Genomic DNA, 17,037 nt, shown 5'->3' with positions numbered 1-17,037 from the left:
AAGGTGTTTTTTTTTGTGTGTGTGAGTATATATATATATATATATATATATATATATATATATATATATATATATATATATATAAAATCAAGACAAAATAACAAAACATCTCCAAAATAACAAAAATAAGGATACATGTATCAATTCCATAGAAATTAAGAAATACAGCGGGTGCCAAGAAACTTTCCCTCACGAGGAAAAAAAGAAAAATACAAATTGAAGGAATGACAGAGAGATGGGCCAGGTCATTTGTGGATGACGATGATGATGATTACTAATGATTATTCATTTAGATATTGTAATATTGTTGATTTATTATTGTTTATCGTATTTATTTGGAAGAGATACATGAATTAAAAATCCATTTTAATGCACCCATTTTTGAACAAAAATGATCCAACAAATATTGCAGGAGTCTTGATAATATAACTCATCAAGGCAAATTAAAGAACAAGGCGGTCCGCATGGGGGCCCCGGGGCCATACTTTGCCCACCGCTGACCTAACACCGGAATCTCTGCGTGTCCGTCGAGCCGGCGGGCAGAATTTTGATACTGCCCTCCTGTTTGATCTCAATGGATTTTCTTTTGTCTCGTGAGCCAATATTTTGCTGGGTCGGCAAGCATAACGTTGTGCTGGCGCAATATGCCTTCTTTATTTATTGATCTATGGATGCATTTGTCGCACTAAATTCCCCGCGTGGAATTGTCCGAAGCAGGCCACAGGGTGAATGCTTTGTTTCCTATTCTTGCCCGTGGGCAGCAGCGTTTCCCTCTTCTGCCGGACTGAGGGTCGACGGAACACTGCGCTTTATTTACGTATATTTACATTCGCCTTGACAGATCGTTTGTTGCTCTGCAATAGTAGTGACGCGCAATGCTGATTCAACACTAAGTCCAGTGTGTCTCACACCTAAACGTATCTGGTTTATTTAAAATGGTCGGGTGGGCGCATACATGACGCATGAGTAGATGGTCGGATGGTCGGACTTCAGTTGATAGACCTATCTCTGCAAAATGGCACATAGACATCTTTGACATCATTTATTTGCATTCTGTTGTGTTGGTAATAATCTGTGAAGGTTTACACTGGGGGGGGGGGGGGATGCACATACTGTATAGCACCATTAAACATAGAATATGGATTTAAATTGACGACAGATTCATGTGCTCAAGCCAGTATGCGTAAACTCCACTAAGGACCCGATGACATCTTCTCGAACAATTCAAATAATAACAGTTATATTATGATAATAATAGAATGTGTATGATTCATTCCATGAAATGTTTCCTCAATGTGATATTGGACCCAGAGGTTGCTCTCTGGCTTAATGCAGCATTTCGAAATGTCTTTATTCACATGCAGCAGTAGCTTGTCAGATTACAGAGTGGAGACAAGGACAACATATCTACGGTAAAAAAAAGCGTGTTTGCATTACCAAGCACAGAGAAGAGTGAGCAAAAAATTGTGCAAAACAATGCATCAACACTACTTGCGTTTGCAGCACTACGTGTACACAATACTTTCTATTGTCCGCAAGCAAAGCTGGTGTGTGCGTTGCTCTAAATGGGGCACACCCCCACGACTTTAGTGCCCACTCGAGGACTACTTACAGACACCGAAATAGTGATAAAAGGCACAAGAGACTCTCGACGCAGAAAGGATGGCAGTTCAGTCAGATTAATACAAAACATGTTTACTGCTGACAAGAGGCCCGTCTGTCAAGTGAACCCCAAGTCCAAAGAAAACATGTTATTGAACCACCTAAAGTCAAATTAGCATCTAGGTTTCTGTAAGTCTTGTTGTTGGTTGCAACAATGGTGAGAAATAGTGTTGGATCATAACACCATAATTTGCACAATTTAAAGATTTAAAGACAACTCTCCAGTACTACAACATTCAGTCATAAAAAGCAAAAAAAATTCTAAATTTAAATATCTATAACAAGGCTTTTCTGGGTTGTGTCAACGGGTAATCTGAATACAAAATAAAATAGGCTTCAATTATAAAAAGCGGCATTGTGCAAGGGGCAATTATTATTATTATTATTATTATTTTTTTTTTTTTTTTTTTTTACTCCTTTTGTTGGGGCCAAACATTCTTCCGAGATGAGAATTATCTTCTCAACTGACTTTAAACTTAAACTTTATCCACTTCCTTCCCATCAAAGAAAAACAATTAAAGAAAATGTCCATCTTCCCAAACATTTAGAATTTTTATTAATTTAAATTGTCTCGTTCATTTCTCCATCATACGACCCTCCTAATCCGCATTTCCAAGCAAACCCCCGCCCCTCCTCTACTTTTTGTAGTTTCCGAACTGGACGGCCATTCGGTCGCTGATGCAGCGGAACGTTGCGGGCTGCACCTCCCAGTAGTTGACGGGGTTGGCGAAGAGACTGATGCCATGGTAGAAAGCCCTCTTCATTCCCGCTGCTCCTTTAGGACAGAAGGCGTTCAAATCCACCTTGCCGATGTTGTTATTATGAAGGTACACCACCTTGAGAGCAAAAGTAGAACATTTGTGGCTCATCCTTGAGCAAAAATGTGACACAGCCAAGGGTTACTGTAGACACACCTGCAAGTACTTCATTTCTGGGAGGCCTTTGGGAACAGTGGAGAGACGATTGTTGTCCAGGTGCAGCTCTCTAAGCTGCGGTACAAAGGCGAGACCTCCACCTTCGATATTACGGATGTGATTAAAACTAAGACCCAACCTGGAACAAAAAATAAATTGGGGTGTAAATAGTCTTATTTAGTCAATTCTACTTAGATTGTGTGGCTGGGGTTGCATTTAAATGATTAGAAATGCCATTATCCAGTCCAGCGTCCCGAAAAATAGAACTCTAATAACATCAAAATGTAAGCGGTACAAAATGGATGGATGGATGGATAGAATGTAAATCAACAGTTTATGTTTCATGTTCATTCAATGGGCTTTATGCTCCTCGTTGTGGTGTGTGCGCCTTGGCCACTAGGTGGCATCATAATCCAGACAGCCGTTTTATACGTAGATTTGATGATGAAACAGAGAACCATCTCAACTACGCTACAATAAAATGATATTAGTCGTTTTTCACGTGTTAAAGAATATATACAGTATAGATGTGAGTATTGTTGTGTTCTCTTTCTGTTTGTATTGCTAGCCTTTGTGTTCAAATTTAAGTTGTTTAAAGGTTTATAATTAAAGCAAAATCAACGCTAGTTTCGTTAGCCCATCTATGGCGTTTTGCATTAAGAATTAGCATTTAGCAGAGTTTTGCAAGACAAAGTTAATGTGGTTTGGTTAAACACACACCATGTGTCTTTTTTGAAGACTTGTCCACTATCCGCCAAGCTGCTGCTGCTTGTTGTGAATTTATATTGCCATAATAGCTAGCCCCCCTATCTCAAATTGAAGCTCTCAAGTGAAGACAAAAAATTGGCCCAGCAACGGCTCACATTTCGAAAAACCCATAAATCGAGGTACCATAGTACCTGATTAAAGTTATAATACAGTAATCATCATTAAAACACACACACAAAAACTTCAAATCCCTACTGACATATTTTCATTCCTTCTCTATATGGGTTAACTCTGTTGAAATAACAAGGAAAACCATAATAAACATAAAACAAAGAGTTCACAACTGTGTGTTTTGGTAGATTATTTCTGTGTGAATTCAATATGATCCCACGTGTTCCATATAGGTTTGAGGTCAGGACTTTTTTCTACGGCCAAATTCCGGCGGTAGTCTCGAAAAAACACTGCTGTGTGGGGGCGAGCAGTTCCTCTCAAAGAAATTGTCTTCAACGAAGGCGCAGCCTCCACCAAAAGGTGTCAGTCAGTTAATTGGTGCGCAAACGACTTTAGCGTCTGTAACACGCTCTGACCCGACAATTTAGACTTTCTTAGGCAGAATCTGGATTTATCACACAAAAAAAAAACATTCTTGCTTACACTCACTTGTGCTGCTCATCCCACATATAGCATGTTCCTGTTAAATTGATCATTATTTAAAATGGATATCAACAGCCAATGACAATGATTGTTAAAACAGAGAAATTGTAAACCAAATCCAAATTTGCTCACTTCTATGTTGTGTAAAACACTTAAAATGCTTGTTACTGGAGGTTACCTGTACAGGTTCTTATAGCGTTTCAGGTCCTCCAATTCCACAGCCTGGATCTCATTGTGGTCAAGATGAAGCTCATGGAGACTCTCGGGGAGATCTGAAAGAAAAACATGAATCGTTTCTGTTGGATTCTAATGCAGTCCTATGGGGCCACAAAAGCCAGTGCAAACTGTAGGCCGGTCCCAAACCCGGATAAATGCAGAGGGTTGAGTCAGGAAGGGCTTCCGGCTTAAAACTTTGCCAAACAAATATGAGCATTCATCCAAAGAATTCCGTACCAGATCGGTCGTGACCCAGTTAACAACGTCCGGCACCGGCGCTGTCAACTTGCTGGGCGCCGGTGGAAATTCAGTTACTGTGGGTCAAAGTTGAAGAAGAAGAGGTGGAAAGCGGGTTCTTCGGCAGAAAGAGAAGAGGAAAGCACAGGGCCTAGAACTGAATGTGGGGACTTTGAATGTTGGGACTATGACAGGAAAATCTCGGGAGTCGGTTGACATGATGATTAGGAGAAAGGTTGATATATTGTGTGTCCAGGAGACCAGGTGGAAAGGCAGTAAGGCTAGAAGTTTAGGGGCAGGGTTTAAGTTATTTTACCATGGTGTAGATGGAAAGAGAAATGGAGTCTGGGTTATTTTAAAAGAAGAGTTGGCTCAGAATCTCTCGCAGGTAAAAAGAGTATCAGATCGAGTGATGAGGCTGAAACTTGAAATTGAGGGGATAGCGATGGTGGAGGACTTGAAATACTTGGGGTCAGCCGTCCAGAGCAATGGTGAGTGTGGTCAGGAAGTGAAGAAGCGGGTCCAAGCAGGTTGGAACGGGTGGAGGAAGGTGTCAGGTGTGTTATGTGACAGAAGAGTCTCTGCTAAGATGAAGGGCAAAGTTTATAAAACAGTGATGAGGCCAGCCATGATGGACGGATTAGAGACAATGGCACTGAAGAGACAACAGGAAGCAGAGTTGGAGGTGGCGGAAATGAAGATGTTGAGGTTCGCTCTCGCAGTGACCAGGTTGGATAAAATTAGAAATTAGCTCATCAGAGAGACAGCCGAGGTTCGATCTTTTGGAGACAAAGTTAGAGAGAGCAGACTTCGATGGTTCGGACACGTCCAGAGGAGAAATAGTGAGTATATTGGTAGAAGGATGATGAGGATGGAGCTGCCAGGCAAGAGAGCGAGAGGAAGACCAAAGAGAAGGTTGATGGATGTCGTGAGGGAAGACATGAAGGCAGTTGGTGTTCGAGAGGAGGATGAAGGAGATAGGCTTACATGGAAAAGGATGAAGCGCTGTGGCGACCCCTAAAGGGACAAGCCCAAAGGAAAAGAAGAAGGACTCCACTGAGACTTACTAAATATATTTTCTATAGCTGTTTGTTGTATTCCAATTTGGACTGTTCTAATTTCTTGTCAGGCTTTAGGTTGATAAATGCTTTAATTGTACTTCGTATTAGGCCAGTTATCTCTCAAAAAATGGAAACGATTAAAGTATAAATAATAATAATAATATAAACATTAACAGTATGATACAATGGACATTACAAACGGTTAAGAGGATGTGCTTGGAAACAAAATAATTCAGTTGGCTGTAAGTGAATACTTTTGTTACATATTTTAAGGTATTTAGCTACATAGAGGATGATAGTGCCAACCATCAATTCATCCATCATTTTCTACACTGCTAATCCTGTTGAGGTACATGTGGAGGCTGATGTCGATCCCAGATGATTTAGGATGAGAGTTGTGCTGAACTGATCACCAATTTGTCACAGTGCTGACATGTGAAGACAATCATCCATTCACACTTTGAGTCACACCAACAGGAAGTGTGGTATCTTCGTTTAACGTGTTAAATGGACTGTGTGTGAAAGAGCGAGATCCCGGAGAATAGCTGCACAGAAAGTACCAGTCCGTTTTGTTGTGAGGCAGCAAAACTAACAACTCAACTGCTGTCCCGTCTTTGCCCGATGGCTGTATCCTAAATATATTTTCATATCGGTCACAAAGAGCTATTACCTTTGGGCACTCCAGTCAGTCTGCTGTCTGATATGCGCAAAAAGTTTAGTTTGAGGCCCTTGAAGGCACCAGGCTCGATACCGCTGTTCTGGATGGGGTTTCCTCCCATCTCTGCAAGATAGAAGGCAGAACATTATTTAAAAACAAAGACACTTTCAATCATCAGTGCACCAGTGAAAAACACAGAGCTGTGTTCGGGGTCTTTGACCTATGCAGTTCATGTTGCCCAGTCCTGAGAAGGCACCAGATTGCACCTTCCTGATGCGGTTCTCGTGGATCCTGATCTCCACCAAGGAGGCAGGCAAGTTCTTAGGGATCATGGTCATCAGATTCTTGGAGAAGTACAGCTTCTGCATGCTCTGCAGAGGGATGAATGCCTTGGGGTGGACCTTAGAGATGTAGTTGTTCCTCAGAGATAATCCCTGTGAAAAGCGAGTCTGTTATGTAGAAGCTCCCGAATAGCCAACAGAAAAGAATGTATTCCCTACAGAATGTTTGAATTAAAGTGAGATGAATATCTCTCCACCTGAAACATTGAACAAGACTAGGACTGATGTAAGGAGTTCAAATAGAAATCTTATTGCATAATGTCTTGTCTGCCAGCCGAAGTATCGGTGCTAGAGAATGTCGGTTAGAAGTGAGTAAAGCTTCTCTGAAAAAAAGAGAAGCAGAGGTTATCTATTCCCATTTGGCCTCAGACTTCATTTTTCACAAAATCTAAGCACTCATAGAGAAGGGTAGAGGATAGAAAAAACAGAAAAGAAATAAATCTGCCAATCTTCTGGGAAGTGGAGGTTCCTAATGATATTTCCCACTACAAATGAAGCCAATGTAAGCTGAGTCAGTTACACAACCAGCAGGGCGCCAGAAACGCCGCATTCAATGTGTCCAGATTTCATGTTTATCTTACATATAAATTGGCGAGGCCCTTAAAGTCATTCTCTCTCAGCTCCGTGATATGGTTGTTCTGAAGGTCCAGGAACCTGGTGTCAGGAGGAATATTACTTGGCACCTCACTCAGACCTGTAGACCAACAAAAACACAGCAGGGAGTCATACGCCATTAACTGCCATTGACGGCTTTAGAAGTCAAATATCCATGTAAACTGGGAAGGCTGGTAGTTAAGTAAACACTTCCACGGGTAACTTGTGAACCAAGACCCTTAAAAGCTGGTTTGTGTTCACTGTGCAACCACTTCAGATATCCAGACTTAGACTTAAGGAGAGTAAGGAGTCGATGTGTTTTAAAGCCTGAAAATTAAACCAATCACAGTGCCACACAATGTCAAATGAACACTTTGTGGTTCTGAGCCATTACTTTAATGAGAGATGGACATAGACACAACCATGGAGGTCACTCACAGATGTCAAAGTAGCGCATAACAGGTTGATTGCGTACAAAGACATGCACACTTACATACACACCCACTGATACACAAGAAACTGCCTTTTTTTTTTTTTGTTACTTTAAAGACCCACCAAAAGGCCAAAAGATGTGTTGTAAATTTGACACATTACAGAGAAGAGTGTTTTTAGCTAATAGCTGGCCACTTCGTAGTGGAGCCATCCAACTCGTTGTTGCCTCGCTGCGTGAGCCGCGCGTGGGTCACCACAACAGAGACACTAGCCTACATAACACTCAACACTTTAAAGGAAAATGCATTTTCCGGCTTGAAGGCATATTGATGGCTAAGTGCACGATGTAGTGGTGGTAGAAATAGGCCAAGTTACTAGTAACTCTCAATTCCGGCAAATAGCCTTAGACGTCGCTGGTAAAGGCGGCGTGTCGCCGTTTTCAAAAAAAAAAAAAACTATGTACAGTGGTGGAGATACGACTGGCTCCAATTACAAGTTTTAGACCCCCACCACTAGATGGCCGTAGCAGCAAACTTCACAACATTTGGCCACCATCAATTCACATTGATTTCCTTGCAGCGGATGGTTAATATCAGTTGGAGGTGGTAATGCACCGTTAAAACTGGTTCGCCAACTGCCAATAGGGGGGTGGGGGTCGAATAACTTGGATAAGTCAAGTACAAAAATAAACAAAGAATTCTGCCTTGAAGCTCCATCGAAACCAAGTTTGCACTGATGTCCATCTTTATTCTCCGGACATTTATTGCAGATACACGCAGTGCTGCAATAATAACAGCCAGTGAAGAGCACTACCCAAAATGACAAATAATGTCGAAAGTGTGGCATCAAACAATACCAAATAACCAACAATAAGGTTAATAAACAGTTATCAAATAAAAGTTGACTGATTCTGCAATTGTTATGTTCTCGGTTTTGAGTTTGTGATCTGTTATGTTATGATGTTACGTGTGTCGCACAGCAAAGTAGTTTGTGCATTCATTTATTTATGGAGTTGTATGTTTTCATTAAAGACAATATTAGGACATGCAGCTTCCCCCCCAAAATGAGGAAAGGATGTTTGCAACTTCTCCAAGAATATAACCACTAGCTCCATGCTATAGTTTGGCTCGGTTTTAGGTGTTCCTCACTTAACCAGTCGGGGGCAGCAATGCACTAAACGTGCCCAGTCTGCCAGAAATCAAGAAGAAGACAAAAACAGGAAGTTCATTCATTGACTTCATTGTAGCTAAGAAGCGACTCCATCTTAGGTTTTCTTATGGATTCTCCTTGTATAAACATCGTCTGTAAGCGATTTTCTAAGACACCTGTACTAGTCAAGTGTCATGTACATATAACATGATGTATGATTGAGCTGAATGGTAGTTAGTGTTTGTTGACCTCAATTGCCAATTGCTAGCGCGCTAGCGCTAATCACGATTGTTAACCGTTTGGTGTAGCCTAATGTTGTTGGTGTCTCATTATTCATGGCTGTCACAAATGACAAATTGTGTTGTCTTGATCATTAACCACATCACAAAGCAAAGTGCATGTATGTATCAAATGCGGTCCGTTGTTCAAACCAGCCACCAAACTCGAAAAAATCCCGACCGGAGCGAACTTCATCTCGACCGCGAGCATGATGCAAGCCGGTCAAGCTTGCCAGCGAGTACCAGCTCTCCCATTGGCATCCAGCGTTCCACCAACCACATCTACCAGTCACAGCTGTCCATTCAGAGTTAAATTTAGACATGGCTTGGGCTGTAACGAGCCGCGCCCTCTGTTTCACCACCGAGGATCGAACGGCGGGGTGCCGTCCAGCTTGGGTTCAAATCCACGCAAGCATTACTGAGACGCATTCAAGTTACATGGTAGCCTTAATCATACACTGAATTCACTTTGTGGGAGCAAAGGCAGCTTTCAGAACGTAATATTTCAAATAGACTCCTGACTGTTTCTCAACAATATGCTGGTCTGGGAGCATAACCTCACTCGGTGAGTTTAGGATTTAAAAAAAATATATATATATGTTTTATTTGTGCCAGAGCAGCTTTCAGCTTGCATGCTACCGCCGACACCTTCAAATGCGGAATGCGGCATCAAAGCTGATAGTCCTTATAAACAAAGTTGAACAAATATCCAAGAAGTGCACTGGGAAAATGAATCTCCCAGTGACCTAAAACCATTTCACCCGTAAAGCCACACAGCTCAAAGGCTTCACCGCATACTGACAAAACTGGCACCTTGTCAAACCCCAGCGCCCCTCCAGACAAATACTTAACACCGTGTGGGGATGCACATGGAGAGGAGACAGACGCCACTGCCGAACACACATCTGTTCTAAATAAGCATTCAGGAAATTATATGCTTCCACATTTATCCTCTGCAGAAATGCCAGGCTTCCACAGTAAATGCAGAGAGTTTGCAAAGTGATGAATCAACAAAAGCATTATGTCCCAACAGAAAAAGGGCAACGGTTGCGGGTCTTCATACCTGTAAATATGGAAGATCACATTAGTTTTAGTCTAAGCAAACCTGATTATCAAACTTAAATGGAACCATGAGGAAATCCTTAACACTGTAGCTGATCGCAACATCATGTTTGATATAGTTTTGCTTTATTGATGTGAACTTGAAATGGGAATCTTGACAGATAATATCCATCATATTAACGGAAACGGTTTGAACATAAAGTCTGTGTAGATTCTCGACTATATTACCCGTCGGTTATGGTAATCCGAAAGTTGAACTGAAAGCGTCCATACTCCTTAGTTGTCAAAAACCTTTCCCTTTTAATTCAAAAGAGAAGTGAACTATGAAGAAAGGTTTTAGTTCCAAAGTCAATTGTATTTCACTACAGAGAGGTCCATTTGGATGTGACTTATCTTTTGTGAAACCGAACATATTATTCACTTTCATACTAAATTCATGTGAGAACCCATTGACCTAAATGTGAAATAGCCTGTCAGCTCCCATCATATACTATAAGTATCTGTTATTTGTCCAAGATCATACTGATTTTCTCTCCGCTGCCCTCAATCCTGGACTCATTTGATCCCTCTCAGTCCATCAACTTTGTCCAGTTCCCACCACAGCGCCGCTTATTTTCTGACTAAACCTCATCTTCCGATCAGTATCTGCACACAGAATCTGGAAAAGAGAATCCCCTTTTGAAAAAATACACTTTTCCCAAGGGATAAATCCTTCTGTTTGATATTAGAAGAAAAGACGTCTCCGCCTTCCGGAGTTGTGAGAGTCGTGCGAGGCTCAGACTTCCAGTAAGCGTGCGACTCGCTTGGATTTCACTCGTCACGTTTGCTTTACCCACGGGCCCTTTTGAAAATCTTACACATTCTGTGTGTATCACAGATACATCTCCATGTTATTACCTCCCTGCACCCAAACACACACACCCACTCTCTCACACACACAAACACACTCTCACCAACCGAGGTCAGAGCACTGGACCACTTTGAGTCGACACTGGCAGCCGAAGGGGCACGTGGGCATGTCAGGAGGGGGCAACTCTTCAATGGCTGATCCTTCTTCCTCATCCTTCATCATGGCCTTCATGTCAATGTCCAGACTGTCCAAGGCAAAATCCCAGAAGCCTTTCTGCTCGAACGGCAGGGCAGCGGACGGGGAGAGCAGCTGGGCCACGCATAGTAATAACAGGAAGGAACAACAGGGCTGCATCTTGGTTTGGCACACCTTGGAAGAAAACAAACAAACAAACAAAAAACAAAGCAGAATGAAAAGGAACAGCATTCGACATATTAGACTACAAATAAGTCTGTCAACTTTTTCATGAAATTATTATAATACCAGAAAAAGAGGCCAAATCATGCACCCCGCCCTAGACCCGTCATAGTCTCTAAACTCTTTTCGTGTCCGACATGTCCGCTTGACTTCAAATTGATGTGTTCCCACCCAACAAAGGGGAGAGGTAGGCCAACAGCAAATGTTTTTTTCCGTTTGCTTTTTAACAGTTCAATGATTGCCGGTGTTTTTGAGCTAAGTATAGTGATTAATGCACTTTGTAATAATATGATACGGTCTGATGAATCCAAACAACACAGCTCAGATGTTTACACCGCACCAAGAGGGAGCCAAAAATCAGTTCAGGGAATTGAAGCCACTCCAACCACAAAATGTCGGCGTCTGCTTCCTGCACACCGAGCTGAGGTCAGGTCTCTTCGTGGCTCTCGAGGTGGAAATTATTGCAACGGTGCAGCCTAACAAAGATGCAATTCATTCGCAGAGGTAGCAGGCTAAGCGCAAGTGTGTACGTGTTCCTCTCGCATGGCGTGTCAGCAAAACTCCCAGCTGCACGTGTTGCTAATTGAGATCTACAGACATGTGAGTGTGTGCTGGCTTGATTTATTCTGCCTGTGCTGGCTTGATTTATTCTGCCTGTGCTGACTATACAAACACCCTTTCCCACTCAGACGAATCCATTTGTTTCACAACCTTTAATGGGTTAATTTACAAAAATCTCTCGGCATACCACCAAACAGAAAGCTGGTTGGGAATCACCTGGTCTAATCAAAAATAAGAGTGCCTCCATTAATTGATCCATACGGCTGGAAATGTTGTTGCTCTTTAGCGCTAAGGCAAATCCCGCGAAGCAAAACACGGCTCGCAAGCTGATGCATAGCTGCATAACCCCACAAGGTGCTGGAACTGGTGTCCAGGTTCGGGTGCCAGCGGCTTGCGTGCCATCAGCGCCAGCAGCTCCTAGCGGGGGAATGATAAGTTTGTGCAAAATGTACAGACAGTGGTTCAGATAGAGACTGATATTGAGCTATTGAATATATTCAGTTTGAGTTTTGGGTTTCACTGATTTTCTAATGTTTTCATCAAACGTATCAGGAGATTATCTGAAAAGCACCAAAAATGTAAAAAAAAAAAAAAAAGAAACATTTTATGAAGGGATTTTCGTTGACAGTATTTGGAATAAATAACTTTTTTTACGTTAATTGTTTCATTATAAAGCATTTTTAGTTGTTTGTAGAGCCTTTTGATCATCATTATATTCTACGTTCATCCTTTAAATTAGTAATTATAGTAAGTAAAGGGGTTCCCTTTACTGGTACGTGAAAGAATCCCTGGCCAAGTGCAGTTCAGTTTATTCAACTTTTAAGTTCAACACATTTGCATTTAATGTTTATGAACTGCTTGTACACTTTTTATTTAACTGTTATGTGCAAATACATGTCAAGTTATTCATTTTGTAAGTGTGTATTATTATTTTTTTTTCCTATGTCAGCACAGTGTTAATGTTCGAGCTGCATAATGTTACAGTGACGATAGTATTAAATATACTTTTTAGGAATCAAACCTCTTGGCTCGATTTTGATGAACCCTTACAACGATACCGTATTTTATTGTTGATCATTATGGTGGTATTGGAAAGCTTCATGTTTTTTTTCCCACTGCTTTAAATCATTAAGCTCTATCACGGGTTTGGGTTTCAATTGGGGGGGAAAGCTTTTAGACTGCATACAATACTTTAATGGTCTATATTATTGCTGAACCAGCCTTGACACCCATGTTTCTGTTCAGACTTGTATACGGCACACGGAGAAAATATTTCACGCACTAAATGTCTATTTCAAGACATGTTTTGTTCGTAATTCGTGGGTACATTAATTGGTTTGGCTTCTTAATTTACAACAATGTCTTTGTCAGTGAAAATAATTTTAGATTTCTGTTACCCACAACCACATTCACAAGTACGGGGAGGTGGGGGACCAAGATAACAGTTCTGTTCCTTTCTTCCACTTTAAATCATTTCGAAAAAAAAATACTGCATGACGTGGACCTGATCTGGCCCTTGCAAACTGTTCCCTGCAGTATAAATAGCAGCCAAATTATACCGTTTTGCAGCGAAGAAATAACAGCTGTGGCCTTGGCTTGGTCAGAAGAATGAAGCCAACAGGACACAGCCACGAATACACATTTATCTAGCATCGCACAATGGCACACAGAGAAGAGCTGCGACACAACACCAACACACACCTACAATTTATCCGACGTGTGCAGCACAAAATTATGGGAGATATCACAAATATATTGTCCATCTAAAAATGTGTGCCCTAATCAGTGGGTTTTCTACGGTCAAACCAATGATTTGTCTGCCGTTTGCCTGGATGTGGCGTGAAATGAGGGCTCAGGGGAAAGAACTGGAAAGAGGACGAAAAGATGGAAAGGAATAAAGGCGAGCGAGCACTACTTGCAGGGAAACAACGAGCTACCGTTAACACAACGACATCCCAGCCACTTTTTTTTTCTTTTTTCTGTAGGAATTCCTTTCCTCTCGACATCCAGTTTAATTCTGAAGAAAAAAAAATGGAGCCAACAAGAATGGACAAAGATAATATAGATAAGATAAAAAAGATGTAAACCGGCGAGACAATTCGGCACCAGCGGCGAAACGATGGCGTCTGACAGGGAAATTATCGAGCACAAGAAAAAGAGGAATTGGTTGAGGAAACACGGGAATAAAGTCAAGTTAAACCATAGTTTACTCCGTCCAATATGAAACCAATAAATTGACCACACGTGACCACGCCTCAGTTATGCTCTTTTGGAAAATGCATGTGTCTTGTGATGCTCACCCATCCACATACTTTTAGACCAACAGTCTCATGATGTTCATCCAAAGTGCAAGAAGCATCTTGCATCCCTATTTTCTGCTCAGTGTTAGGGTTAGCGGGTTAGGGTTACAGTTAATTCCGTACCTGTACTGTAAATTCCTGCACAAACCCATCTTGCGACACATACTCAGTCATTGAATTCAATTAACACATTTAGTGATGTAGCTTCAAAAGGAACAAATTGATTGAAGGCCGCATAGTTATTTGCCATTTAAGGTTCCTCCACCCAGGATCTGAGAATAGCTTCATATTTTCTGTATGGACTACCCATCATGTGGTGGGAAGCTGTCAGACCTTCCATCCATCACTAATATCGGATATTGCTGTCATTCCCACAGGGCGGTTATTGCTCTTGTCAAACTCCATATCTATTTATGATTTTATATGCTTTCTGGGTGGCAAGCACAATCACCCTGGCACACAGCCCGCACCGTGTTTGGTCGTCATTGAGTCACTTTTCGAATGCCTTGTAAGACAAGCGCTTTTCTACCTAGCATCCTTAAAACTGCTTATACAATGTACATTCAGCTTGTCACACAATGTGGATAATATACTGTCATTATTATCCTGTACCACCAGCAGCGGGGGTGAGGGTTCAGAAAGGTAGCCATTTTTCTTATTTGTTTCTATTGCTCAGTTGAGTAGAAGATACTGAATGGAAGCGCAGTCAAGATTGGGTCAGGATTTAAGAAAAAGCTGCCACGTCATTGTTCTCCAACCACCGGTTTGGTTGGGTGGGTACAGGTGGGTGGGTCGGTCAGTCGGTTAATAGCAACATTAGTCAGCGGGTAGCTTAATAATAACATTACCATACCCTGCTAGCAGATGATCCAAAAGGAACGCAACGTCCAAGAGGAGTACGCAATTTTTAGTGAAACCTGCCACGTCATTGCTCACTACTGATGAGCACACGGGCAGACCAAGGGACCGCAAAGTGCCGATTGCAGATTTAGCTTTTTATTGTTATGTGGAGAGAAAAGCTATTCATGGCCTGGGGGGATTTTATTATGTTTACCAAAAGTGTTTTGTAACAAGTCTGTGTTATTCTGAACAGAAATCCAATATAAAAAGCAATCCAATAAAGCTAGAACAACACAAACGTAAAACTCACAAGTATTTGCCTGCGGGCCAAATTCACCGCCACCGCACGCACATTGACAAGGTGTTTTAGTCCGAAATTAAATTAAACCTTCCTTCAGGGTTGCTTTAGCTGATTTCTCAACTTTGTGCATGCAGGCGAACACACACAAACGTTGAGGCTACAAAGTGCTGCTGTTGCTTCTTACTGTCTTTGTTCACATGCACATCTGCATAAACTTGTGTTTATTTCTGCTCATTCATATTGCCTGCTGTAGTAAATACATGCATAGATTGTGTGTGTGTGTGTGTGTGTGTGTGGCTGCTAACGTCTTATTTGTTGCTGTAAAACTGAAATGTCCCCATTGTGGGACTAATAATGGCCTGTTCTATTCTTATTCTTTTTCTTATTCTATTCTATTCTATTCTATTCTATTCTATTCTATTCCACTCTATTCTATTCTATTTCCACAAGTCCAGTTCACACACCTCCGCACAGAGGCTGAGCTAGGCGTGTCTGGTAGCAGGCTCCGTGTGGAGTTAAGTGCCCCAGCGGCTGTAATTTGGTGACTGCTGCTCCTAAAAAAAGGGGAAGTGTTTGGCAGCCTCTGTGAGGCAGCACAGCTTGGATGGGGTGGCAAGCTGCAGGGAGCCAAGCTGCACACAAAAGAACAGGAACAGCCTGTGAGATGATCCCAATCAAAACAATTACTTATGAATGCGGCAGTTAGTAGTAGTCGGATGAATAGCCGATGACACATGACTTTGAAATGGAGGCTGAGCGAGACAGGTGAATGGCGACACACGTGGGAGTGCGTTGGTAAAGCCAGACTGGCTAATAAGCGGGGAAGGTAAAGGGGGCAGGAAACAGGCACGTTTCATTGACAGTGTCTGACCAGTGACACCGCACTGTTTGCTCTGACTTTGCGCAGTTAAGGTGACTCAATGGCACCAACGGCTCATTCGGTGGGCGTGAGGTCATTGGACCGAACGGGGCCACCGGGGGAGACGTTGTTTTTATTTTACACTTCTCGTGCGACAGCCGAATGTAATATTAGCAGAGGTATTATATGTAGAGTCTGGTGAGAGGAAAAGGGTATGCTAATTTTAAGATAAACAGTAGATATGAGTATTTCTCTTTACCAACAGCTTGCGCCATCTAGTGTAAATCTGGAAAAAAGGTTGAAGGCAGGTGATTGCTGTGACAGTCACTTTATTCTATCAACGACACCGACCAATTGTCTTAGATGACAAAAAATAATAATAATAAAAGATTACAGCGCATTCATTTGGATGGATGAAAAATAATAACAACGACACTGAATATCATCTTTGTTGCATTATAGGAATTGCACCATGCCGAGAAGTTGTATTTTAAATTCTGTTGATTCTCAATAATAATAACCAGACATCAAAAGTTTTACATTTGTGTTTGCAGGCCTGATAGTGCGATGTCAAATACGAAAGGTACAATTAAAAGATAATATTATAGTGGAAAAAAAAAAATCCCCTACCTTTTGAATAGAAATCTGATATTAATTCCAAATTCCAAGAATAGATGGAACAGTGTTGCCTCCCTCTGTGCGTCAGATTATCCTGCAGATGATTGGTTTTATATGTTCATCACATTCGGGGATTATTACAGTATTTCTGAAGGTCCTCTGCCATCCAGCCTCTGCTCCTCCAGCACCGTGCGCCACTGTGAGCCGAACCAGGGCTTCCAGCCCATAAAGTTAACAAGCCAGCCTCCTTTCTCCCCTTTTTTGGGGATAGAGGAGGAGGATGAGGAGGAGGAGAAGAAGAAGAAGTGCAGTACCACTTAGCTGT

At 41.8% G+C, this 17,037-nt stretch overlaps 1 protein-coding gene across 4 annotated transcripts; it reads right to left on the bottom strand.

Annotated features, from left to right (window-relative positions):
- Positions 1–1,045: 1,045 nt before the first annotated feature.
- bgnb (biglycan b) lies at positions 1,046–16,899 on the bottom strand. Of its 4 annotated transcripts, none has more exons than XM_061670098.1 (8): positions 16,725–16,899; positions 10,924–11,185; positions 7,033–7,145; positions 6,331–6,544; positions 6,123–6,233; positions 4,117–4,210; positions 2,577–2,715; positions 1,046–2,498 (listed from the first exon to the last, which is right to left on the bottom strand). In XM_061670098.1, the coding sequence occupies exons 2-8, from the start codon at positions 11,168–11,170 to the stop codon at positions 2,298–2,300; spliced, it is 1,119 nt and encodes a 372-aa protein (XP_061526082.1). In that variant the 5' UTR covers positions 11,171–11,185; positions 16,725–16,899; the 3' UTR covers positions 1,046–2,297. The 4 variants fall into 4 exon arrangements, with proteins under 4 accessions (XP_061526082.1, XP_061526087.1, XP_061526097.1 ...); XM_061670103.1 differs by lacking the exon at positions 16,725–16,899 and adding an exon at positions 15,700–15,744; XM_061670113.1 differs by lacking the exon at positions 16,725–16,899 and adding an exon at positions 14,948–14,985.
- Positions 16,900–17,037: the final 138 nt, after the last annotated feature.

This window comes from Phycodurus eques, chromosome 1, assembly GCF_024500275.1.
Source record: "Phycodurus eques isolate BA_2022a chromosome 1, UOR_Pequ_1.1, whole genome shotgun sequence".
Lineage (NCBI taxonomy): Eukaryota > Metazoa > Chordata > Actinopteri > Syngnathiformes > Syngnathidae > Phycodurus > Phycodurus eques.
The sequence above is the reverse complement of the archived record's forward strand: the minus strand, read 5'-3'. Positions and strand labels throughout refer to the sequence as shown.